This window comes from Mustelus asterias, chromosome 21, assembly GCF_964213995.1.
Source record: "Mustelus asterias chromosome 21, sMusAst1.hap1.1, whole genome shotgun sequence".
Lineage (NCBI taxonomy): Eukaryota > Metazoa > Chordata > Chondrichthyes > Carcharhiniformes > Triakidae > Mustelus > Mustelus asterias.
In genome coordinates, this window is record NC_135821.1 from 39,141,566 (window position 1) to 39,167,239 (window position 25,674).

Sequence of the window (25,674 nt, forward strand, 5' to 3'; positions counted from 1 at the left end):
TGATAATTAATATCACCAGAGAAAAAGTACTGGAGGAACACCAGGGACCAAAATCTGGGAAATGCCCGGCACCTGATGGGTTACATCCGAGGGTTCTAAAAGAGACAGCTGCAGAACTGGTGTTTGCACTGATTATGATTTTCCAAAATTCACTAGTTTCTGAAATGGTCCCAGCTGATGGCAAGTTCGCAAATGAAACACCACTATTCAAGAAAGTGGAAAGGGTGGTGGGAGAGGAAAGATAGAACTGCAGGCCAGTTAGACTGATGTTAGTCATTTGGAAAGTGCTGTAATTTGACATTAAAGAGGTCTTAACAATGCATTTGGAAAAGCACGGTATGATTAGAACAAGTCCACATAGTTTTATGAAAGGGAAATCCTGTTTGTCAAATGTATTGGAGTTTTTTTGACCAAGTAACTAATAAGGAAGTGTAATGATTCCTTAGTGCAATTGATACAGAGCCATAGAGGTTTACATCATGGAAACAGGCCCTTCAGCCCAACTTGTCTATGCCAACCCTTTTTTTAACCCCTAAGCTAGTCCTAATTGCCCACGTTTGGCCCATATCCCTCTATACCCATCTTACCCATGTAACTGTCTAAATGCTTTTCGAAAGACAAAACTGTACCTGCCTCTACTACTACCTCTGGCAGCTTGTCCCAGACACTCACCACCTTCTGTGTGAAAAAAATGCCCCTCTGGACCCTTTTGTATCTCTCCCCTCTCACCTTAAACTTATGCCCTCTAGTTTTAGACTCCCCTACCTTTGGGAAAAGATATTGACTATCTAGCTGATCTGTGCCCTCATTATTTTATTAACCTCTATAAGGTCACCCCTATGCCTCCTACGCTCCAGAGAAAAAAGTCCCATTCTATCCAGCCTCTCCTTATAACTCAAACCATCAAGTCCCGGTAGCATCCTAGTAAATCTTTTCTGCACTCTTTCTAGTTTAATAATATTCTTTCTATAATAGGGTGACAATGTATATACATATATTTATTCTTATGTTTAAGGGGAATGTTTAAAAATTCAGCTTTATGCTACAGGCAGTTAGTATGTGTGGAAGGAATGCAGCTCAGATTTTGGGAGAGCAGGATAATTACTCGTTTCAATCTTGCAAATGTTTGTGTTAAGTAGAGGTAATGGATTTTTGTTTACTTAAGTTACCCTGGAATTTCTAATTAGAGTGATTGACTGGGTTATGTGATAATGTGGTTAATGTGCAGAGCTGGATCTGTAGTAGAGAGGAAAAAGCTTTTGCAGAAAGCAGTTAAAGTCTGGTTGAAGTTAGAAGGATTTTAGGCCTCTGGAACTCTATCTCTCTCCAATAGTATTAACAAATGTTAAAGCAAGTACGCTTGGGTTTGCTAATTGTGTTTGCTTAAAAGTGTGCTTGATCTATGCATGAATGGGGCTTATTTGGAACAGTCATAAGCTATAAAGTTGTTTTCTTTCATTTTTAAATATTATTCAACTGTTAATAGTTAAGCTGATTCATTTATTAGAGTTATATTTAAACTGTACTGTTGAATAAAGTTAGTTTCTCAAACAAAAACCCTATTTTGTCAGTGAAATCATTCCTGGAAAGAAATATCCTTTCCTTACATTTATGCTGAAAAGGAAAAATTGTTGAGGTCTAGTCTGGCTTCCTAATATAACTTGGGGTTCTTGTCCAGCACCCTAACAGTAAACAAAAGGGAACTAATAAATGTAATATACTAGCATTTTCAAAAGACATTCAATAAAATGCCACACAAAAAGGTTAAAATGCTCGATAATGGCTAATGGGGTTAGAGATTATATATTAGCATGGATAGAGGATTTGTTCATGGACAGGAAGCAGAGAGTAGGGATAGATGGGGTATTTTTAAGTTAGCAAATTGTGACTGGCAAAGTGCCACGTAGATCAGTGCTGGCACCTCAACTAATTACAATCTTTAATGACTTAGAGAGTAATATATCTACGTTTGCTGATGATACAAAGCAATGTAAGCTGTGAGGGGGACATAGTGCTGCAAAGTGATATGGACAGATTAAGCAAGTGGACAACAAGGTGGCAAATGATGGCAGTGGAGATATTCACTTCCAACATAAGGATTGAAAAGCAGAATATTTTTCAACTGCGTGACGCTTGTGCACATTAATGTTCAGAGAGACTTGTGTGCGCTTGTACAAGGAACACAAAGTTAGCATGCAGGTATGGCACGTAATTAGGAAAGCAACTGGCATATTGACCTTTATTACAAGGAGACTGAAGTACAAGAATAATCAAGTCTTGCTACCGTTGTACAGGGCTTTGGTGAGACTGCACCTGGAATAGTCTGTGCAATTTTTGTCTTCATACTTAAGCAAGCACATACTTACACTGGAGGCAGTACAGCGAAGGCTCTTTAGGTTCACATCTGGGATGAGAGGCTTATCCCATGATGAAAAGCTGAGCAAATTGGGTCTATATTTTCTGGTGTTAAGAGTGAGTGGTGATCTCATTGGAACATTCAGGATTGTGAAGGGGATTAACGGGGCAGATGCTGACAGGTTGTTTCCCCTGGCTGAGGAAATCTAGAACATCGGGATACAGTTTCAGGATAAGGGGCTAAGATGAACATTTCCACATTTCCATTTGGGACTAAGATGAACATTTCCACACTCAAAGGGTCCTGAAACTTTAGCATTCTCTAGCCCAGAGAATTGTGAATGCTCCATCATCAGGGTGGTACAGTGGCACAATGGTTAGCGCTGCTGCCTCACAGTGCCAGGGACCCAGGTTTGATACCCGGCTTGGGTCACTGTCTGCGTGGGGTTTCCTCCAGATGCTCCGATTTCCTCCCATAGTCCAAAGATGTGCAGGTTAGGTGGATTGGACATTAGTGTCAGGGGGAACTAGCTAGAGTAAATGTACGGGACAGGACCTGGGTGGGATTGTGGTCGGTGCAGACCCGATGGGCTGAATGGTCTCCTTCTGCACTGTCAGATTTGATGATTCTATCATTGAGTACATTTAAGACTTTCGGGGTGGGACTTTACGTTCTCATTCATTCCAAAACCGTAGAACTCGCTCAAGGTCAATGGATCTTCCGTGGTCCGCTCTTCACCCACTCCGATTCCCGTGGCAGGCGAGTGGTAAAATTCTGGCCTTGGTCTCTTAGGCAAATAAGAGATATGGGGAGTGGCTGGGCAAGTGCTCAGCCTTGATCACATTGGATGGTGGAGCAGGTTCAGCAGGCTGTATGGTTGTCTTCTGCTCCTATTTCCAATGTCAACCAACTGATTCTGTCTTCCGTACATGGCCTGGCCTACATTTGACTCCAGCCTCACACTGCCGAGAGGAAAACCAGGCAGAGTGTGAAGACACAGTGTGACCTGGTCTTTTCTGTTTCCCACTCGGTAGTTTAGGTTGAAATGACCCATGTCCTCCCACAATGTGTTCATTCTTGCCAGTGTGATGAATATTAATCTGGTGTTGTGGGACTTCTTACTCTTGCCCGTGTCCACTAAAGAGCAAATTAAAAACTACACCTAGGATCAGAGCATGCTGACCACAGCTGAGTGATGCGTAAGGGATTTCCATTCCAAATCGGAGAAAATCAATCTTGACTGAGGCTTTGAAGTTCTGCTTCCAACAAGGAACAGGTGGACTGGAGGTTTTGGATTCTAGACAGCAGGCTGAAACTCAAGTTCATTCAGAAGTTGTGACAGAGCTGTCGGGATTCTTTGCATGAATGAATTAAAATGGACTGATTGTCGATTTAGTCATTCATATCTGTTTCTAGGCTATGAAGGCCTCCCTTTTTATAGAATTAACAATGATTAATCGACTTGGGTAACTTACCCTGAGTTTGTTTGGAATATGGAACTTGCTACCCTGTGGAGTAGCTGAGGCAAATTGAATTGATGCACTTAAGGAGAAGCGAGATAAGGACATGAGGGAGAATGAGACGGTTATGCTGATAGAGTTAGGTGAGGTGACGAGGGAGGAGGCTTGTGGGAAGGGTACACACTGACATTGACCATTTGAGCTGAACAGCTGATTTCTCTTCTTGTAATTTGTGCTGGGTGCCACAGTGGTTGGCACTGCTGCCTCACTGTGCCAGGGATCCGGGTTCGATTCCTAGCTTGGATCACTGTCTGTGTGGAGTCTGCACATTCTTCCCGTGTCTGCGTGGGTTTCCTCCGGGTGCTCCAGTTTCCTCCCACAGTCCGAAAAACCTGCTGGTTAGGTGCATTGGCCATGTTAAATTTTCCCTCAGAGACTTAATAGAGGTTTATAAAATGATGAAGGGGATAGATAGAGTGAACGTTCAAAGACTATTTCCTCGGGTGGATGGAGCTATTACAAGGGGGCATAACTATAGGGTTCATGGTGGGAGATATAGGAAGGATATCAGAGGTAGGTTCTTTACGCAGAGAGTGGTTGGGGTGTGGAATGGACTGCCTGCAGTGATAGTGGAGTCAGAAACTTTAGGAACATTTAAGCGGTTATTGGATAGGCACATGGAGCACACCAGGATGATAGGGAGTGGGATAGCTTGATCTTGGTTTCAGATAAAGGTCGGCACAACATCGTGGGCCGAAGGGCCTGTTCTGTGCTGTACTGTTCTATGTTCTATGTTCTATGTACCCAAACAGGCGCTGGAGTGTGGCAACTGGGGGATTCTGACAGTAACTTCATTGCAATGTGAATGTAAGTCCACTTGTGACACTAATAGATAAACTTTAAGCTTAAACGTCTATGTAATCCTATGGATGAAATTCCTGTAACCGTTCATCTTTTTATTGAGAATCCCACTGTCAGCATTCACTGACATAATACAATACTGAGGCACAGCAGAACGTGGAAATTCAGATGTATGTACAATCCCTCCCTGTAAATCTCCCATAGTAGGCTTTGTTCCTTTGGCGAGGATTAATGTTCTCTGCAGTGTTCGGAATCACTACTTTGACAAACTCTTTCGTGCAAACCACATTTTGACTTGAGAAAAATGTTAAATCACCCCTGATTCTGTAGATCTGTCTTGCTAATGTCCATTACACATCCTCTGAACAGCCATTCCCTGTTGATGGACCAAGAGAACACATTCATTGCTCTATATGTGGCCTATTATTGGACGCTGAGTGAAAGATTTGTTGCGCTGTTAGACTTTTTTTTGTCATTCCACAGTCTTTCACCTGGTTAAGCTCTCACCTGTCATTGTAAACGTGTATTGTTATAATTTACTGAAGAAATACAGAGTGAAGATGAGATATAGGGTGGAGATGGTGCTCTGAGGGACAATGTGAAAGTGACAGACTTGCAGTGGAGCCAATTCATTGCTTCCAGAAGAGAGGTGAATGTGGTGGTGGGGGAGCGGGGGAGAAAAAGTCGTCACATCTTAAATGAGCTGTTCGCTTGCCTAGAAACAATCAGCTTCCACCAGCAAAACGCTTAGCACTGTAGATGTTTTGTCTCTGTAGGGATGGCCAATTATTTTGTATTTTTGAACATTAAAATGAACACTCGAAAGGGTCTGATACATAGGAACCAAGAAATAGGCCATTTAGCCCCTCGAGCTTGTTCCGGCATTCAATCAGATCATGGCTAATCTGCAGTCTAGCTTCATTTATGCCTTTTGCCCCCTATCCCTTGATATGATTGGCTAGCATCCATCGATCACAGTTCTAATGATTGATCTAGCATCAATTGCAATTTGTGGAGGAGAGCTTCAAATGTCTATTGGAGGCTGGAAGAGTTTCGTACTTTAATTCCTGAATGATCTGCTTCTAATTTTCAGATAGTGCCCTTTAATCTTGACTCCCCAACCAGCGGAAATAGTTTCTCACCATCTACCCTGTCCACTCCCCCAAATATCTTGAAAACTTAACCTTCTGAATTCCATGAAATCTTGCTTTGTGATTGTTAATCTTTGGAGCCCAGGTAGCATTCTGGTAAAATCTACACTGCACTCACTTCAAGGTCATTGTTCATCCTAAAGTGAAGTGTCCAGAGCTGCTCACAATACTCCAGGTGTGGTCTAACCAGGTGAATAGCTTGACTAGTTTGCTGATTGTCTTCGGTTAGAAACTGGTCAGAGTTATTTTTAGATGGTCTGAGTGGCGATCTTAATTAGACAGACAATTAAGGGACTGTAATTGGTCTTAATGTCTCTTAGAGGTTAGTAAATAGGCTGGGATTTGTTACCATATCATTCTCTACTCAAGGCTAGTTCAGAACAGTATTCCCATTTGCCAGTTTTTAAAGGTGTTCCATTTTAAAGTTCACAAGACCAGTTCGGAACAGTATCCTTATTTCCCAGTTTTTACTGGAGTGAATTTTCTTCTTCTGCCCGTCACGAGAAATGTAGCGGGGTGGACCATGGAAATGTTCCATTGACCTTATGTGAGTTTCACTGTGAGTGTGGCCGGAAAATCCCACCCACTGTTTTCTTTCCTTCATGCTCTCCAAGTAAATATACTTCACACGTTTACACTTTACCAATGCTTACCACCATTCAGCAAGCGGGGAATGTAAAACACATCAACCATCAAAACAATCCCTCTCATTCTTGTCTTTTCATCCTGCAATTTTATCAGTAAACACACAAGGTTACAGTCACAAACCATGCAAATCTGTACTGAGATCACATGCTCAGCAATGGTGCCTGTTACTCATCCTTTTACTTGGGCGGCATGGTTAGCACTGCTGCCTCACAGCACCAGGGTTCAATTCTGGCCTCAGGTCACTCTTTGCGTGGAGCCTGCACGTTCTCCCCATGTCTGCGTGGGTTTCCTCTGGGTGCTCTGGTTTCCTCCCACTGAACAAAAGACGTACTGGTTAGGTGCATTGGCCATGCCAAATTCTCCCTCAGTGTACCCGAACAGGCGCTGGAGTGTGGCGACTAGGGGATTTTCACAGTAACTTCATGGCAGTGTGAATGTAAGCCTACTTGTGACACTAATAAATAAACGTTACTTACTAATTAAGTCACATCTGGGTTCCCAATTAGTTGCATGAGGCTAGTAGTTCCCATATTGGACCCTGCTGGAAATGTTCACCAGATGGTCACTGCTGCGTTAGGCTCAGCAATTACTGGGGGCAATTAGCTTTCTGACACTCACTGATAGCCAGGCACACAAGACTAATGAATGGTTGGAAGAGGGGCCTGGGTCCACGGAACAGTAGCCCAATAAGGAATCAACACCTTCAGAAGATCAGGGGTAAAAACAATACACCTGGGAGGAAGATTTGTTGGCAAGAGCGAGACACTAGTTGTAATGTGAAAATGATTAAGCCGGCAGTAGGATTCATGCGGAACTAAATAGGGCAGAGCATGAAAACCAGAGCGTGAAATAAAAACCTGTACATAAGATTAATTTTGATGCAGCGAGGTGGTTCAACAAACAATGCAAAGAAGAAAATTGAGTTCATTGTGGCCTGACTCTCACAGCATTGTAAAGCGTCTGATCTACTCATTGAGAATATGCCTTTTGATTTATGCCTGAAAACTAGCTGGGTGGCGGGGAAATCAGGCTTTATCAAGATTGAAGAGCTTAGTGAGTATTTCTGAAATCCATTTAAAATTTGATCAGTGTTTTGAAAGTGCAGTGTTCTGCTCGGCTGCCCGGGCTCCTCTTCAGACTTGATTAAGGAGAGCCAATCTTGGTTGGAGAAGTTGGAGCGGGAGGCTGATTGTAGACTGCAGCAAGAAAAGGTGGAAGCGTACAACGTACATGGATTGTTTAAAGGCCAGAAAAAGCCATTTCTATGGGGAACATGCGTTCAGAGGAGTTTGTGGAAAAACGTATTAGTTATGAGAGTTGCAGCCACCTGGGTGCACCAGCAAAGCATTTTGCACAAACATGCATTGGTGATGAGTGAATCTGAAATATAAGTTTTTTAAGTTTATTTATTCCTCATAGAATCCCAACAGTACAGAAGGAGGCCATTCGGCCCATCGAGCCTGTACCGACCACAATCCCAACCAGGCCCTATTCCCGTAACCCCACACATTTACTTGCTAATCCCCCTGACACTAGGGTCAATTTAGCATGGCCAATCAATCTAACCAGCACATCTTTGGACTGTGGGAGGAAACGGAGCACCCGGAGGAAACCCATGCAGACACGGGGAGAATGTGTAGACGCCACGCATACTGTGTCACAAGTAGGTTTATTAGTGTCACAAGTTGGCTTATTGCGATGAAGTTACTGTGAAAATCCCCTAGTCGCCACACTCTGGCGCATGTTCGGGTACACTGAGGGAGAATTTAGCATGACCAATCCACCTAATCAGCACATCCTTCGAACTGTGGGAGGAAACCAGATCTCCCAGAGGAACCCCACGCAGGCACGGGAGAACGTGCAAACTCCGCACAGACATTGACCCAAGCTAGGAATCGAACCCAACTCCCTGGCACTGTGAGGCAGCAGTGCGAAACACTGTGCCAAAATTTGGGCCAGAATTCTCCCACTGCAGTGAACGGAGTTTTGGCTGAGTCCGGGGGGTACGAGATCGGAGAATTCAGGCCATAATTTTTAAAAATTAATTTATAGGGTGTGAGCATCACTGACCCGACCAAAACTGCAGTCCCTGAGGTGTAGGTACACCTACAGTGTGGTTAGGAATTCCCTCCCCCAGTGGCACTGTGAGTCTACCTACACCTCAGCGATTGCAGTGATTCAAGAAGGCAGCTCTCCACCACCTCCAAAGGGCAACTCAGGATGGGCAATAAATATAGGCCTCGCCAGGGACGCCCACATCCCATAAATGAATTTTTAAAAAGGTCATATTTCAGACTCAGTCGTGCCACGTATAAAGAGATGAGGAGCTTATGTTGTGAAGGCTTGAATCACCGAGAATGTCCAGAATTGTCCACACACACAGAGTAGAATCCAGCAGAAATGGAAAATGTGAATAGCCAAAGTGTTTGGAGTTCAATAATCACCAGAGCTGTTGGTGACTGGAGAATTCCAAATCAGACCTTTGGAAGAAGTAATTGATTCGAATCAGCCTTATAGATTAGTTTGTCCTGCATATTTTAACAAAGGAAACAGTTCAACATTTAGATGCAATCAGCATCCATCTAAAGGTTCACCTGATTGAAATGTCGATGGGCCTTGACAGGGTGGATGTGGAGGGGATATTTCCTCTGTTGGGAGAATCTAGAACAAAGGTCAATGTTTAAAAATGAGGGGTCACTAATTCAAAGCAGAGATGAGGAGAATTCTTTTCTCTGAGGGTCGTGAGTCTGGAACTCTCTTCCTCAAAAGGCAATGGGGGCAGAGTCTTTGAATATTCTTAAGTCAGAACTAGATAGATTCTTGACTAACAAGGGGGTGAAAGATTATCAGCCGGAATCATAGAATCCCTATAGTTCAGAAGGAGGCCATTTGGCCCATCGAGTTTGCACTGACTCATATCCAGGCTTACCCCATAACCCTATATATTTACTGCGCTAATACCCCTAACCTATATATCTTGGGACACTGATTGACCTAACCTGCACATCTTTGGAGTGTGAGGGGAAACCGGAGCACCCGAGGAAACCCACGCAGACACAGGGAGAATGTGCTGGAGTCAAAGGCCCCATGCACTCACACAAAAAGCCAAAACTCAAAAATAGTGCATAACTCCCGGGAGAAGTGAGAGTGACAGGGAAAGGTTTAAAAAAAAACAGGGGGGAGTACAGGAAGAAGTTCAAAACAGAGTTCCCAGTAAGGGAAGAAGACAGAGAAAATAGGAGATGTGCCTCAGAATTTTTTAATGGTATGTAAGCGTGCCACGAAATATAAAAAGCAGGAAACAAGTACTCTAAGGTATGTTCAGTACCACTCCCAGTGCTTTTTCTTCAGAGGTTTGGTGTAGCTCTTACCCTTCATGGTGAGGCTGCAGTGGCTGACCAGGTGGCAAACCTTGGGAATCAAAGCAGAAATGTAGAAGAGGAGAGTTCAGAATGACTGTTGTGTTCAATGGTTTAATTTTTCAGTGTTTGATTATGTTAGTCTGTTCAATTATTTATGTTCACTGTACTTGATTGCTTCAGCCTGTTGGTGGACACCGCATGGAAGGTTCCAGAATCTGGGCTGTGAGCATGCACGTAGAAATCCTGTAATTGCTGAGATATTTTAAAGCACTGTAAATAAAACCTTATGTAGATGTAGAACTGCAGTCATCTCTGCATTGTGTTGAGTTAAATCCAATATATAAGATATACAGCAAATCAGTGAATACGTAACTGGGAAGGAATGGGAATTGGTTGGAAAAAGAGGCCCTTGAACACATCATTTGCAGTTTGCAATTTGTGCCAAATGACAGGATCAGGATGAGATGGGGTTTGGAAGGGTACCTTCCTGCCTAATGCACCATAATTTAAATGTTTTTGGCAATGTTGGATTCAATTACCTTAATCACAGCTGGCCCCATAATGCTGACCAACATCTCCTCCAGAGGACTTGGTTCATGTAGACAAGTTTTTCTCCTACTGGTTCTCTGCTCCTCCCTGTCATTGTGAGCCATTTTGTCCTGTGAGAGAGTGTGCCTTGAGGGTCTCCTGGTCCCCAATTGGAAATGTGGCATCTCTCCCAATTTTCACCTCTCTCACTAATTCCCCCAGGGCCATATTGGAAAGTCTGCGATCCATCTCCCTGCTCTTTTGCTCCATTTCCTATGCTTTACCTTCCAGAGACAGTTAAAACAACTCCTGCAGCATGAATGCAACTTCCCTTTAGGAGGGCAGGCTGCCTTTAAGAGCTCCAGGCATCTGCACATGGTTCCAGCCATCCTCACTGCTGGGCCCTCTCTTTGAGTGTGCTGAGTGTGTTCTGCACTGGGCCTTACACTGAAATCATTCTAATGAGACATAGAATCCCTGCAGTACAGAAGGAGGCCATTCGGCCATAGAGTCTGCATTGACCACAATCCCACCCAGGCCCTATTCCCATAACCCCATGCATTTACTCTAGCTAGTCCCCCTGACATTAAGGGGCAATTTAGTATGGCCAATTCACCCAACCCGCACATCTTTAGGAAAACAGGGCACCCGGAGGAAACCCATGCAATTGTGACCCATACTGGGAATTGAACCCGGATCCGTGGCACTGTGAGGCAGCAGAGCTCACCACTGTGCCACCGTGTTGAACTTTAAGGAGGCAGTACAAAGCATCAATGCTGCCTGCCTGAAAGGGACTGGGTGCAGGGTACTCACCGTGATTCCCCTGCCCCAAAAATGGTTGTTTCCAATCCCCCCATCCCCACCCTGTAAAATTTGCTCTTTTAGTTTCCTGCACTAGTTTTCAGATCCTTTCCTACAGCCAGCCTCAGGAAAAAAATTATTGCAATTCCACCTCGGCTCCCAAACAAAGCTAGCTCTGAGAAACAAGTCTTGCTTTATCTCGCCCTGCGCTCCTTCAACTCCGTCCGTGCCTGCAGGTAAAACCTGTTTCTGCAAACGGTCTTTAAACCTGAGCGGCGTTGGTGGGGGTCACCAGGCTGTCTGCTGAGCCGCTAGCACACTGCCCCTGCCCCATTGCCTCTGGCACCATTGTTTCGATAAAATTGAAACACAGTGCCATCTCAGCAGTAACCTGACCTTGCTGGAATGAATAGCTGCTGTTAACAGAAAAACCCTTTCAAGGAATTGTTCCCCAGCATCCCATTGCAAAGTGTTGTGCTACTGTGTGGAGCATATTTATTGCTCAGTTGGCAGCACTTAAATAGGCTCTTGTCACAATAGTATTGTTGCATATAATCGTTCACCTTTTGCGCAGATGAATCACCACATTCACCCCTTCCAAATGTAAATTCTGACTTGTATTCCCAATGTCTTTATCTGGGAGTTGCGACCTCTGGTTTAGGAACTAGTGCACAGATGGTGCTGCCAGAAACTATTTCCCCAAGCCCATTCCCAATATGAAGGAAGTCCAAAGGAAAATACATTGATGTTAACTGTCTAACGTCAAGCAGTGAGTTGGGCACGAGATTTATCCCATCTTGTCTTTGTCTAAAGGAGTTATGGGGATCGTGTGGGGTAAAAGACGTTGAAGTGTCCGATCAGCCATGATTGTATTAAATGATGGGCTGAATGGCCTACTCTGTTCCTATACTGCCTGGATTAGAGGGTATGAGCTATAAGGAGAGGCTGGACAAACTAGGGTCGTTTTTCTCTGGAGCGACGGAGGCTGAGGGGGGACCTGATAGAAGTCTATAATATTATGAGAGGCACAGGTAGGGTTGACGGTCAGAATCTTTTATCCCAGAGTTGAAATGTCTAATACTAGAGGGCATGCATTTAAGGTGAGAGGGGGAAGGTTCAAAGGAGATGTGAGGGGCAGGTATTTTACACAGAGAGTGGGAGGTGTCTGGAACACACCGCCAGGGGCGGTGGGGCAGGCTGATATGACAGGGGCATTTAAGGGGCTTTTAGATAAGCACACGAATATGCAAGGAATAGAGGGATATGGACCAAGGGCGGGCAGAAGGAATTAGTTTAATTCGGCCAACATCATGGGCCGAAGGGCCTGTTTCTATGTTGTACTGTTCTATGTCTGAGATGCTGCTGCTGAGTTGACTACAGAGAACAAAGCAAAGTACAGCACAGGATCAGGCCCTTCGGCCCTCCAAGCCTGCACCGATCATGATGCCTGCCTAAACTAAAACTGTATGCACTTATGGAATCCATATCCTTCCGTTCCCATCCTATTCATGCATTCGTCTAATTGCCCCTTAAATGCCGCTATTGTACCTGCTCCCACCATCTCCCCGGGCAGCATGTTCCAGACATTCACCACCCTCTGTGTAAAAAAACTTGCCTTCGCAAATCTCCTCTACACTTTTCCCCAGATACCTTAAACCTGTGCCAGTTATCCGCCAGAGAATATCTCAGTTGAAAAAAAAATACTTTTAAACAAGGACAAAGAGGTGATTTCCCCCTTCCTCTGTTATTCCTGCTTCCCAACCAGAGCAGGATCTCTGTGATTGGAGTAGGTTTGGTGGCTTCAGTTGACACACGACAAATTAGATGAACTTTCCTGTGCTTCTTAACTAACTTAACTAACCATTTTTGTGTTTCAACTTCAGTTGTTTTGCTGGATTCTAAAGAGTCACAAGCTGAACTGGGATGGACTGCTCACCCATCAGACGGAGTAAGTATGAATTTCTTCCTTGACGTTTGCTGGTCAGATGATCTTCACATCGCAATTTGTTTAAAGCCAAAATTTCCAGAACCCACTGTCACCACCATCAACCTTGGGGAAACAAATGGATTTGAACTGATTATTGGAGACTCAGTTTCTACGTCTCGTGTGGCATGGTGCCACAGGGGAGGGGGCTAGCATGCATAGCTCCGGAGAGAACCACCTTTGGGATTTGCCCTACACCCCCACTCCTGCTGAATTCATCTGGTTCCTGCCCACCAGATTAACATCTTTAAATTTCCATTTAAATATGCTTATTCAATCTCAAACCGGATTCTCCCTGCTTCCAGGAGTAACTGACTCTGGGACACAACAAGAACCTGCAAAAGGAGACCAGGCATGAAGGCCTGGTGAAGTCTCCAGGTCAGGGAAATGGATGGGTAGTGTGCTGGCATTGTCCCCTGCAGTGCCTACCAGGTTGGCACTGCAGGGGGTAGTGCCAAGGCACAACCAGGTTGGCACTGACAGGCTGCATTGCCAGGTGCTAGGGAGCAGTGCCAGGGTGCCATTGCCAACAGTGCCAAAAGTGGCAGGACTTAAGCGGGGCATGGGTGGTCTCCTGAAAGGGGGAAGGAATGGGGGGCTCCTGAAGGGGGGAGGGGATGGGGGGGGGCTCCTGAAGGGGGGAGAGCATGGGGGCTCCTGAAGGGGGCAGGGCATGGGGGGCTCCTGAAGTGGGAGATCTTTGGTGACCCCATAGCAAGGTGTCTCTCACTTATGAGGAGTGGGCTGAAGTCTGATGTCAAGGGCTCCCCGATCTCTGAGGAACCAGCTTTGTTGGTGTCGTTAGGCTCCCACTCCAAAAAACATTCGAAGGAGCAATCTTACTGGTCAATTGGTGTGGGACGGAATCACTTGCCTCAATGGCCAGGGCAGTGATTGGCTGGGGAGGGTATCGGGACGGCAATCGGTCATGGAGGCCAGTGACTGGGGGAGAGGGGGATGTTTGGGGAGGAGGGTGGGGGGGCTGACGGGATAATATCCAGGACGGGTGGGGGGTAATATCTGGGGAGGGGGATGGGGGAGTGACAGATTTCTCAGTGCTCTGTGTACACTTGTATGCAGAACACTAAGAGAGCGAGGTGCATGCGCAGTAGCGCACCTCACAGTCAGCATTCGGCTTTCCGGTGAGAATAGACTGTCCACTCCCGTGACTGGCATAAATCGCACTTTGCCTCTTTTTGGCACAAGGTATCATACGATTGCATCTGAATGCGTGCCCAAAAAACTGGGTGCAATTCTCTCCCGTTTTCATGCTCGTTCGGCATTTGAATCTTTTTGGTAAGATCGCCACCTTCGGGTGGGAGATCTGTGTGAATCCCCCCAGGCTTCAAATCATTTCTAAGGCCAAAACTCTCCCACCTAGCCTGCAGCTGGGATTCTCCAGCCCCGCTGCAGTGAATGGAGATTTGGCTGAGCGCCAAATTCTCCATTCACACAGCAGCGGGGCGAACGGCATCAGCGAATTCTGGCCTAAGTGCGAATGAATTGCAAACTGAATCGCACCAACCATCCCAGCGGGAATCTCACCAGTTTTCCCTACTGGGAATAACACGGAGAAGTTTTTTGGGAGAATTCTGATCTATCAGGAGGCCTGTGGCTCCTATCTTCTTGTCCTGCTGTGTCAGTCTGGTTAAGAGTATCATGCCGTATAACGGTTTTAAATCCTGCTCGCCTAACAGTGCAGAGATATATTGAGTGTTGTGTCTCGTGGTATCCTGAAATTCAAAATAACCACACTTTCAGACACAAATACCAGAACTTCACCAAATGTATTTTACAGATCACAATGTGTGTGCGTGCGTGCTCGAATTTACTGCAGTTTCTAGTTATGTTTGAATTTTTGCCAAGTAATGATTTGAGGAATGAGTGTCTGTGAGCGTCGGTGCGCTTATGTTTCTGTATTTCTGTGTGAGAGAGTTTCCAAGTGTGTGCATGTGTTTGTGTGTGTGTGTGAGCGTGTGTGTTTTTCAATGTGTTTCTGTGTGTGTCTGTATTTGTGTGTGTGCTTGTGTGTGCACATGTGTGTGCGCAAGTGTGTGAATGTGTGTCTGTGGGTGAGTGAATGTATGTGACTGTGAGTGTGTGTATGAGTGTATGAGGTTCATTTGTGTTGCTAAATCTACAGCAATCAAAATGGTAATTTGATCATGTCTACTCCCTGACGACAGCAGGACAGGTAGATAAGATGGTTTCGAGAGCATGTGGGGTACTTGCCTTTATTAGCCGAGACATTGAATATAAGAGCAGGGAGGTTATGATGGAGCTGTATAAAACACTGGTTAAGCCACAGCTAGAGCACTGTGTGCAGTTCTGGTCACCATACTATAGGAAGGATGTGATTGCGCTAGAAAGGGTGCAGAGGAGATTCACCAGGATGTTGCTGGGCTGGAGCATTTCAGCTATGAAGAGAGGCTGGTTAGGTTGGGGTTGTTTCCTTGGAGCAGAGAAGGCTGAGGGGGAACCTGATTGAGATGTACAAAATTATCAGGGACATAGATTGTGTGGATAGGAAGGAAATGTTCCCCTCAGTAGAAGGGACAATATCCAGGGACATAGACTTCAGATAAGGGGCAGGAGATTTAGAAGAGATTTGAGGAAAGACGTTTTCACCTCGAGGATGGTGGGAATTTGAACTTTCTGCCTAAAAGGGCGGTGGAGGCGGGAACCCTCACAATATTTAAGAAGCATTTAGATGAGCACTGGAAATGCCATAGCATACACAGCAATAGACCAAGTGCTTGAAAATGGGATTAGAATAGATAGGTGTTAGATGGCTAGTGTAGATGGACCGAAGGGTCTCTTTCTTTGCTATAAAACTCCACGGGTGGGATTTTCCAGCCGCATTCGTCCTGAAACTGGAAAATCCCACCCGAAGTCAACGGACCTTTGCATGATCCGCCCATGCCCGCTACGATTCGCGCGCCGGGCAGGATGGGAAAATTCACCCCAACGACTCTTAAGTACTGATACCAGTTTACAGATTTTGAGGATTCACATTCAGACAAATCTAAGCAGTCCTACATTAAAACAATAGTCTTCTAACTTATTCCTTTTTTAAGATGAATTAATTCTTTTGCTGAGCAAGTGCTGCAGCAAATTTTGGATGCTCACAGCAGCATCCTTTCGAATATTATGTTTTGTTATGTGCGGCCTATTCATTTAAGTGCATGGGCCCCTTCAGATTTTTTGCACGGCTGTGCATGTGAGGTCACTTAGAGATGTCGATTTGAGCTTGGCCTGTGTTGACCCTCGGCGTCAGTATTGAGCACTCCCGGGTCAGAATTAACCTGGTTGTTTAACAAATAAAGCGTCTCCGACTTTGCCTCAAATGAGATGCCGCAGTTCAGCTTCAGGACTCCTGTATTTGACAGGTTTTATTTTCCCACAACAATCACCTTGCATCCTCTCTGAATGAGCTTGATAAATTAGGGTCCATGTTGTATTTCATTCAAGGCCTTCTGCTTAAAACACCCTGAAGGTACATAATTACCTCTTGAGCAATGCCTTCACGGTACATTCCTGTGGTACTTTCAGGACAATCATTACCTATCACCATTATTCATTTGCTTTAGAGTTTACTCTTCTATTGATTTTGAGATCATTAAAGATGTCCGAAGATGAGACCATTGCTTACTCAGTTATCGTATTTGATTAAATGGTTCTCTGCTGGATTATAAAGACATTAGTCCTGCTGATACTGAGATGGAACGGCGGTGACTTAATATCTTTTTACAGCGGGATCCACAAAGAACATCAGAATGGTGTGTGGCAAACCAATTGTTCTTAAGCCTGGGTTTGTGAAAGCATCGTAGTCACGTGTTTCTCAGTAGAATTTAATGGAATTTTAACTTTCCTTAGATTTTAAGGTGTTCGGGTGACCTCGGTCACCTTGCTGCCTTTTGGTTCTGAGTTCTAAGCTTGGGGATCCTCAGACAATCTCACTTCCCCATTGAATGGGATCCTTTGCTTAATTCACCTGCCTACAGGTGTTGCTCCAGTGCTCCCCCTCTCCCAACCCATCACACACCCCAAGGCAGGTTCCTGCTTCAACCTGTGAATGGAACCACTGCTTCTTTTGACCTTTCAATTCAGCAAGGTGCCCGTTTGCTGTCATTGAACACTGAGTCCCTCACTGTCTGTACTGTAAAGAAATAGATATTTTTTTCTATTATTATGGTGGCACGGTGGCACAGTGGTTAGCACTGCTGCCTCACAGCGCCAGGGACCCAGGTTCAAATCCCAGCTTGGGTCGCTGTCTGTGTGGAGTTTGCATGTTCTCCCCGTGTCTGTGTGCGTTTCCACCGGGTGCTCCGGTTTCCTCCCACAGTCCAAAGATGTGTGGGTTAGGTGGATTGGTCATGCTAAGTTTCCCCTTAGTGTCAGGGGGACTAGCTAGGGTAAATGTTACGGGAATAGGGCTTGGGTGGGATTATGGAAGGTGCAGACTCGATGGGCCGAACGGCCTCCTTCTGCACTGTAGGGATTCTATGATAAGCATGAAAGGGTGGAAAAATATTTAAATGTGACAGACTGTGCTAATTACAGACTTGTTGCAATATTTGTTTATGCTCAAATTATAAATTCCATTCCATTATTTTTCTCAGTGGAATAACTAAATTGTATGTTTGTGTGATTTGAATACAGACCAAGTGATTAATTTGAGTTGGTTTTAAATTTTAAGATTTAAAGGAAAGTTTTTAATTTTTTTTACTTCAGATGCTTATGGAGATAAGATACAAGTATCTTTCCACATTTTAATCTGGGTCAATTTTATTACATGGAAAGTGACTTGAATTTTGAAAGAGGGAGCCATAGGTACACAACCAGGAACCAATTACAATGGTACGGTGGCACAGTGGTTAGCACTGCTGCCTCACAGCGCCAGGGACCTGGGTTCAATTCCAGTCTCGGTAACTGTCTGTGTGGAGTTTGCACTTTCTTCCTGTGTGGGTTTCCTCCGGGAGCTCCGGTTTCCTCCCACAGTCCAAATATGTGCAGATTAGGTTGATTGGCTATGATAAATTGGCCCTTAGTGTCAGGGGGATTAGCAGGGTAGATACGTGTAGTTACGGGGCTAGGGCCTGGGTGGGGTTGTTGTTGGTGCAGACTTGATGGGCCGAATGGCCTTCTTCTGCACGGTAAGGATTCAATGAAAATACTGAATTCTGTAGAAATCTGTCGGAAGCATTCAAACACCATTGCGGTAATTTAGGAGACCATCATCCTGTACTTTCAGATCCTTGGCGTCTCTCTCTCTCCCCAGACTCTGGGAATCCACCAATGAGCCAAGTGAGATTCCACCAGGAGCTCTGCCAAGCCCTAGGTTCCCCTGCTACAGGGATGCCAGACCAAAGGACCCTCCCTCCAGATGGTGCCGCATTCTAGTCTCATCCATCCAGTGCAGCTGAAGCAGAGAGTCACTCCACACTGCAGCTAAACCCCTCCCCTCCCCCATTCGGCAAAATGGCTGCCTCCGACTGTGCATGTTGTGAAACCAACTGTCTTCCCTCAGCTTTACAGATGATAATACATAGTTACAAGAGAAAAATAAATGTAAAGAACCATTGATTTACAGTTTTCACAGGTTTCAATGTCTTATAAAAAACGAATTCCACAGGTCTGCCCATCCTCTGAGAATATGTGAATTTCTTAAAAGGAATGTGGTCTAAAATGATCAAATCCTTACTTCAGGTACATTTGACGATTTTCTCAATCTGTAACAGGAATAGCTCAATGTTACCTCACAATAGCCCCTGTGATGTATGTTACTGTATCCATTTATTGACATTTAAAACAGGGAAATAAATGTTTCTTTCTCTTGGTGGAACTGTTGAATCCTTGGAGATCCCACATGGTGCAGTATATACCTCTGTGTCTCAGTGTCTCCAGACCCTATCATCCTAACCCATGGAACACTTGAAAAAACAACACCATGTGCTGTTAGCTAGTCAAGATATTAAAGATCCAAAACCTGCAGATATCCCAGTCCAGATATTAACTTGTTACAGATGCTAACATAATCTTGCTGCTTTCTAATGGCAACCTGAAATTGGTGAGTGCATGAAAATCCCCAAAGTTCCCTCACTAAACAATAATAAAAATATTGCACTATTGCTTCTGACAGGTAACTTATGAAGCACTTTCTACTCTGTCAATTTCACTAACAAACAAAAGCTTAACTCTCAATCAGCCTGAGTCTATTTTTACTGAACATTAGACTTTGCAACAGTTAACCAGCTTTTGTTTTGTTGAGAAGTGCACAGTATGTGGATCTGTTGCTTCTGTCTGCAAAGGACAGGGCCGTGTGTGTGAATATATGTAGTTTCTTGCATGTGTATGTGAGCCACGCTGCGAGCCCGACAGATAATCTTAAATTAGTTTTCAGTGTAGTTCTTAGCACAATCAGGATTGTTTAGCAGGTATTGCCCAATCACGGAGTCACGTCAAATGATAGACACTATGGCCGGAATTCTCCGCCGTTCACACCAGCAGGGTTCTTTGGTTGCGCTGGCAGCACACCCCACCCATGGGTTTCCCAGCAGTGGGCGTGGCCTCAATGGGCAATTCCATTGACAGTGGCAGGACAAGAGAATCCCACCACCACCAACAAATGGCCAGCTGCCTCCTGCCACCTAGAAACATGCGGCTGGGAGGTTGGAGAATCTGGCCCAATGTTTTCAGTGGTACAGTGGTTAGCACTGCTGCCTCACAACGCCAGGGACCCGGGTTCAATTCCCAGCTTGGGTCACTGTCTGTGTGGAGTTAGCACATTCTCCCCATGTCTTCCACAGTTTCCTCCCACAGTCCAAAGATGTGCAGATTAGATGGATTGGCCATGTTAAATTGCTCCTGAATGTCAGACGGACTAGCTAGGATAAATGCATAGGGTTATGAGGATAGGGCCTGGGTGGGATTGTGGTCGGTGCAGACTTGATGGGCCGAATGGCCTCCTTCTGAACTGTAGGATTCTATGATTCTACCAGTTTTGCAAACATGGATTGATTGGACATGGTCAACAGTTTGCCTGGTACCGATAACCAAAGGTCCATGTTTGTTATGACCTGTTAGCCTTTGGGACGTAAACTGATTTTACTAAGAATTACACTGTAAACCAATGTTAGATTTGTCAGTACTGAGTGGCTCACTTATGCGTGCTAGAAGCCTCACATATCCACACACAGGACCTTGCCCTTGGCAGACAAAAGGAACATGCCCACATATTGTACATTTCTCAGTTAAAGAAAATCTTAGGCAACAGTCATTTCCTGGTTCATTCCCCAAGGCAATGCCATGACCAATCAGAGCCAATCTGGCCAATTTGATCTTTGAACAAAGCTGGCCAGTTAACTATTCCATGCTGTATTCTCCATGGCAGTGCTCCACCAATCAGAGTCCACTTGCCAACCATGCTGTACAAACTGTTGTTTCCCCATTAAGTTGGAAATTTCTAGTGAGCAGTCCTGATGAGTGCAAGATGAAAAGCTTTGACAGTATGTCTCTTTTTTTTCAGCAATGCTCAATCTCTGTACCATCAAATCAGTATTGTTGCATAATCTTTCGCTGTGTTTGGGAAACCTCATTTAAAATACTGGACTGAGAATGAGTAGCTTCAAGAGGATTGCAAACTGCTGCCATGTAATAATTAATTTTCAGAGCTTCAGTTGTAATTTACAAAAAAGACTTGCAGTTGCATTATCGACACAGTGAACCAGCAAAGTGCTTCAAAAGATGGGAATGGATACCAGGTAGTGGGTGGGAAAGGTTTAGTGGAGTTACCCAAAGTCCTATTGCAAAGGCAAGCTTTTGAAAGTGGCCAGTTTTGGGAAGGCAATTGTAGAGTACAGGGTCAAGAAGGCAGAGCTAATTTTGTGTTGGTGTTGCACAAACAGACTTTGTATAGATTATTTAAAGGTATCCAGGGGTGGCACGGTGGCACAGTGGTTAGCGCTGCTGCCTCACAGTACCACGGACCCTGGTTTGATTCCCGGCTTGGGTCACTGTCTGCGAAGTTTGCACGTTCTCCTTGTGTCTGCGTGAGTTTCTTCCGGGTGCTCCGGTTATCCTCCCACACTCCAAAGATGTGCAGGTTGCGTGGATTGGCCATGCTAAATTGCCCCTTAGTGTCCAATGGCCTCCTTCTACACAGTAAGAAGTCTAACAACACCAGGTTAAAGTCCGACAGGTTTATTTGGTAGCAAAAGCCACTAGCTTTCGGAACAGGCTGTTCCTTCGTCAGGTGGGTGGGAGTTCTGATCACAAACAGGGCACAAAGACACAAACTCAATTTACATGAATAATGATTGGAATGTGAGTCTTTACAGCTAATCAAGCCTTGAAGGTACAGACAATGTGAGTGGAGGGAGCATTAAGCACAGGTTAAAGAGATGTGTATTGTCTCCAGAGGGATAATTTAGCATGGCCATTGCACCTAACCAGCACGTCTTTTGGACTGTGGGAGGAAACCGGAGGAAACCCGGAGGAAACTCACGCAAACACGGGGAGTGTGTGCAGACTCCTCACAGACAGTGACCCGAGCTGGGAATTGAACCCGGGTTCCTGACTATTGTTGGATAATACTTCATTTGAACATGCCTTTGCCCCATACCAAGGTGCAGCGTGGGCCAATATCACACTGTTAGCACTCAGCATCTTCATGGAGATAAACGGAGTCTACAAAAGCAGCCAACTCCCCGTTGTGTAAAACTTGATTATCCTTGTGAAGAATGATAGGTGACAAGAAAATTATAGCATTATGTCTCTGTGTGAAAAAATTTGAAAAGAAAATAATTGCCAGAAACATTTATGACTGTATATACAATGAATAAAATATTTGGATAAAAGGGGAGGGGACAGTCATTGGATACGCAGTCATGTTGCTATGTTTATTCTATAACCCACCTGTATTTGGAAATTTGAGACTGGGAGAGATGGTGGTGTCGTGGTATTGTCACTGGACTAGTAATCCAGAGCTTCAGTTGTAATTTACAAAAAAGACTTGCAGTTGCATTATCTACACAGTGAACCAGCAAAGTGCTTCAAAAGATGGGAATGGATACCAGGTAGTGGGTGGGAAAGGTTTAGTGGAGTTACCCAAAGTCCTATTGCAAAGGCAAGCTTTTGAAAGTGGCCAGTTTTGGGAAGGCAATTGTAGAGTGCAGGGTCAAGAAGGCAGAGCTAATTTTGTGTTGGTGTTGCACAAACAGACTTTGTATAGATTATTTAAAGGTCCTGGTTTCAAATCCCGCCACTGCAGATGGTGAAATTTGTATTCAATACTTCTCTGGAATTAAAAGTCTAATGATGAGTATGAAACCAGTGTCAATTGTTGTTTAAAATAAAACCCCACCTAGTTTACTAATGTCCCTTAGAGAAGAAAGTCTGGTTTGGCCTACATATGACTCCAATCCACCGCAATGTCTTGGACTCTTCACTACCCTCAAGGGCACTGAGGAATGGATGATAAATGCTAGTCCAACCAGTGAGACCCACATCCCATGAACAAATTTTTAAAATGTTTATCAGGTCTTGTCCCAGTTATCCACTTCCAGTTATAAAAACATATGATGGAATATGTGGAGGCCATTCAGCACTTTCAAAAGCTTTCATTCAATTAGATCATGGTTGATCTAATGGATAACAAAGAACACAGGAACAGGCCCTTCAGCCCTCCAAGCCTGCGCCAATCACATTGACCGATCTAGGCCAACTGCTTATATCCCTCTATTCCCCGTTTGTACATATGCCTATCAAGATAAGTCTTAAATGTGGCTCATGTAATTGCCTCAGCCACCTCGCTTGCCAGTGCATTCCAGGCCCCCACCACCCTCTGTGTAAAAACCTTCCCCTGCACATCTCCACTGAACCTTTCCCCCCTTATCTTGAACTTGTGGCCCCTTGTAATTGTCATTTCTGCCCGAGGAGAAAGCTTCCAACTGATTGCTCTATCTATACCTCTCATAATTTTATAAATTTCTATCAGGTCGCCTCTCAGCCTCTGTCTTTCTAGGTAGAACAATCCCAGTTTATTCAATCTCTCCTCATAGCTAATATGTGGAAGTTAGGTCACAAACAATTGTGACAATTAAAGTTCCATTATGCGAAATGAGCAATTTTTCTAATCCTTCATTTGCATACCTATCCACCAATCATAGCATAGCCTTTTGACCCTTCTCATCCAATAGAAAACTGTCTCCTGCCAATCCTTCATTAGCGTAATATGCCCCATACCTTGCTATTTGGTTATTTTCATAATAACTTGGTCTTTGTTTCTATCCTGTGTCCTAGTCTTGGAACGCGGTGTTTATGGAATAAGGTTTTTGCATTTAGTTGCGTATCTTGAGTACGTAAGCATTGGTCTTACTGACAGCATTACTGAAGATCCCACTGAAGGCCTTGTTTGGCTAATAATTCTTTTCCATCACTTGATAGAGTTTTTTGACAGTTATGGAAGTTTAATTTTCACAATTGTTTGTAACCTAACTTCCACAGATACCTACCCATTTGGTTACCTACCCATTTTGGCTGCCAGTCCTTAATACCTTTGCCTGACAAAACACCATTGATCTCCATTTTGATATTTTGAATTGACTGAGTTGCCCGCAGCTTCTCTGCGAAGGGTCCTCTGTGTGAAGACTGGCTTTCGAACATCTTTAGGCCTTGTTCTAATTTCCAGGTTCAGTCCCCTCGTTCTGGACTGCTCCAGCTATCTATCCCAGTTTCTCTCTCTCTCCTTCTATGACTGCCATTTCATAGAAATCATAGAAACCCTACAGTGCAGAAGGAGGCCATTCGGCCCATCGAGTCTGCACCGACCACAATCCCACCCAGGCCCTACCCCCACATATTTTACCCGCTAATCCCGCTAACCTATGCATCTCAGGACTCTAAAGGGCAATTTTTAACCTGGCCAATCAACCTAACCCGCACATCTTGGACTGTGGGAGGAAACCGGAGCACCCGGAGGAAACCCACGCAGACACGAGGAGAATGTGCAAACTCCACACAGACAGTGACCCGAGCTGGGAATCGAACCCGGGACCCTGGAGCTGTGAAACAGCAGTGCTAACCACTGTGCTACCGTGCCGCTTACCATTTAAATTACCTCTTAAATCCTGGCCACGAATCTCGCTTTGAACTGGAGCAAAATGACGCTGGGCTATGAGGAATGAGAGAGAGGAATTAGATATAGCTCTGGGGGCTAAAGGGACCAAGGAATATGGGGGGAATTGGGCGGGGGGGGGGGAAAGGATGTTGAATTTGATGATCAGCCATGATCAAAATCAATGGTGGAGCAGGCTCGAAGGGCTGAATGGCCTACTCCTGCTTCTAGTTTCTGTTGAGGTGAAATGCTGATTCCATACAATCTTGTTTTGAGGTTTGTAAACTTTGTTTTTTTCTCTCTCTTCAGTGGGAGGAGATCAGCGGAGTGGATGAAAACTATAAACCAATTCGCACTTATCAGGTCTGTAATGTCATGTCTCCCAATCAAAACAACTGGCTTCAGACCGGTTGGATTCCCCGGCGGAATGGACAGAGGATCTTCATTGAGCTGAAGTTCACATTACGAGATTGCAACAGCATCCCGGGCGTGGTCGGAACATGCAAGGAGACTTTCAATCTCTACTACATTGAGTCAGACAACGACCTGGGCAGAAACATTGAGGAAAGCCGCTATGTGAAAATTGACACAATAGCAGCGGACGAAAGCTTCACGCAAGGGGATCTTGGCGAGCGCAAAATGAAACTTAATACGGAGGTTCGAGAAATTGAGCACCTGCGCAGGAAAGGATTTCATCTCGGCTTCCAGGACGTGGGGGCTTGCGTAGCCCTTGTTTCAGTGAGAGTTTACTACAAAACGTGCCTCTCCACGGTGCAAAGCTTGGCTGTCTTTCCGGACACTGTGGCGGAAGCTGCCTTCTCGACCCTGGTGGAAGTGCGAGGATCCTGTGTTAACGATTCCGAAGCAGAAATGGACAACCCCCCCAGGATGCACTGCAGTGCAGAGGGTGACTGGTTGGTACCGATTGGGAAATGTACTTGCAGCGCTGGGTACGAGGAGAAAGATGGCAGGTGTGAAGGTAAGCACTTTGTTGCAGAATGTTTCCTTTTTGGTTCATGGGAGCTTTGAGTTAGTAAGGCAGGAAGACAACCATTGGAATCGGCATTGATTAGGTCATTGGTATTGCCAGGAGCTACAATGTGTCTTTAAAAATGAACAAGTATTGAGATTTTCCAAATGCAGGCAAAGATGCATTTATCACCTTTCCCCAGTGACCATGAGGGGGTAATGGCTGGCTTCTTGAACTATTGCTTTCTTAAAGTGATGGGTCTCTCACAATGTTGTTAGCTGGGTATTTTCAGGCTTTCAATTCGGTGGTGATGACAGAATGAGCCAATTTTCCCAAGTCAGGGAAATAACGAACTGGGAGATGGTCTTGTGAGGTTGCTGTTTGCTCTTTCTTGTGGTGGTACTGGCTGTGCCGGCTAAGTGAGTTGATTGCTTCAC

General features: G+C 44.8%; 1 protein-coding gene across 1 annotated transcript in view; it reads left to right on the top strand.

The window, feature by feature from the left end:
* Window positions 1–25,674, top strand: part of epha10 (EPH receptor A10) — a 582,772-nt gene that overhangs the window by 84,557 nt on the left and 472,541 nt on the right. The window contains exons 2-3 of the mRNA XM_078237784.1: window positions 13,051–13,115; window positions 24,577–25,246. Of these exons, the coding sequence (XP_078093910.1) occupies window positions 13,051–13,115; window positions 24,577–25,246 (735 nt within the window). The remainder of the gene's footprint in view (window positions 1–13,050; window positions 13,116–24,576; window positions 25,247–25,674) is intronic.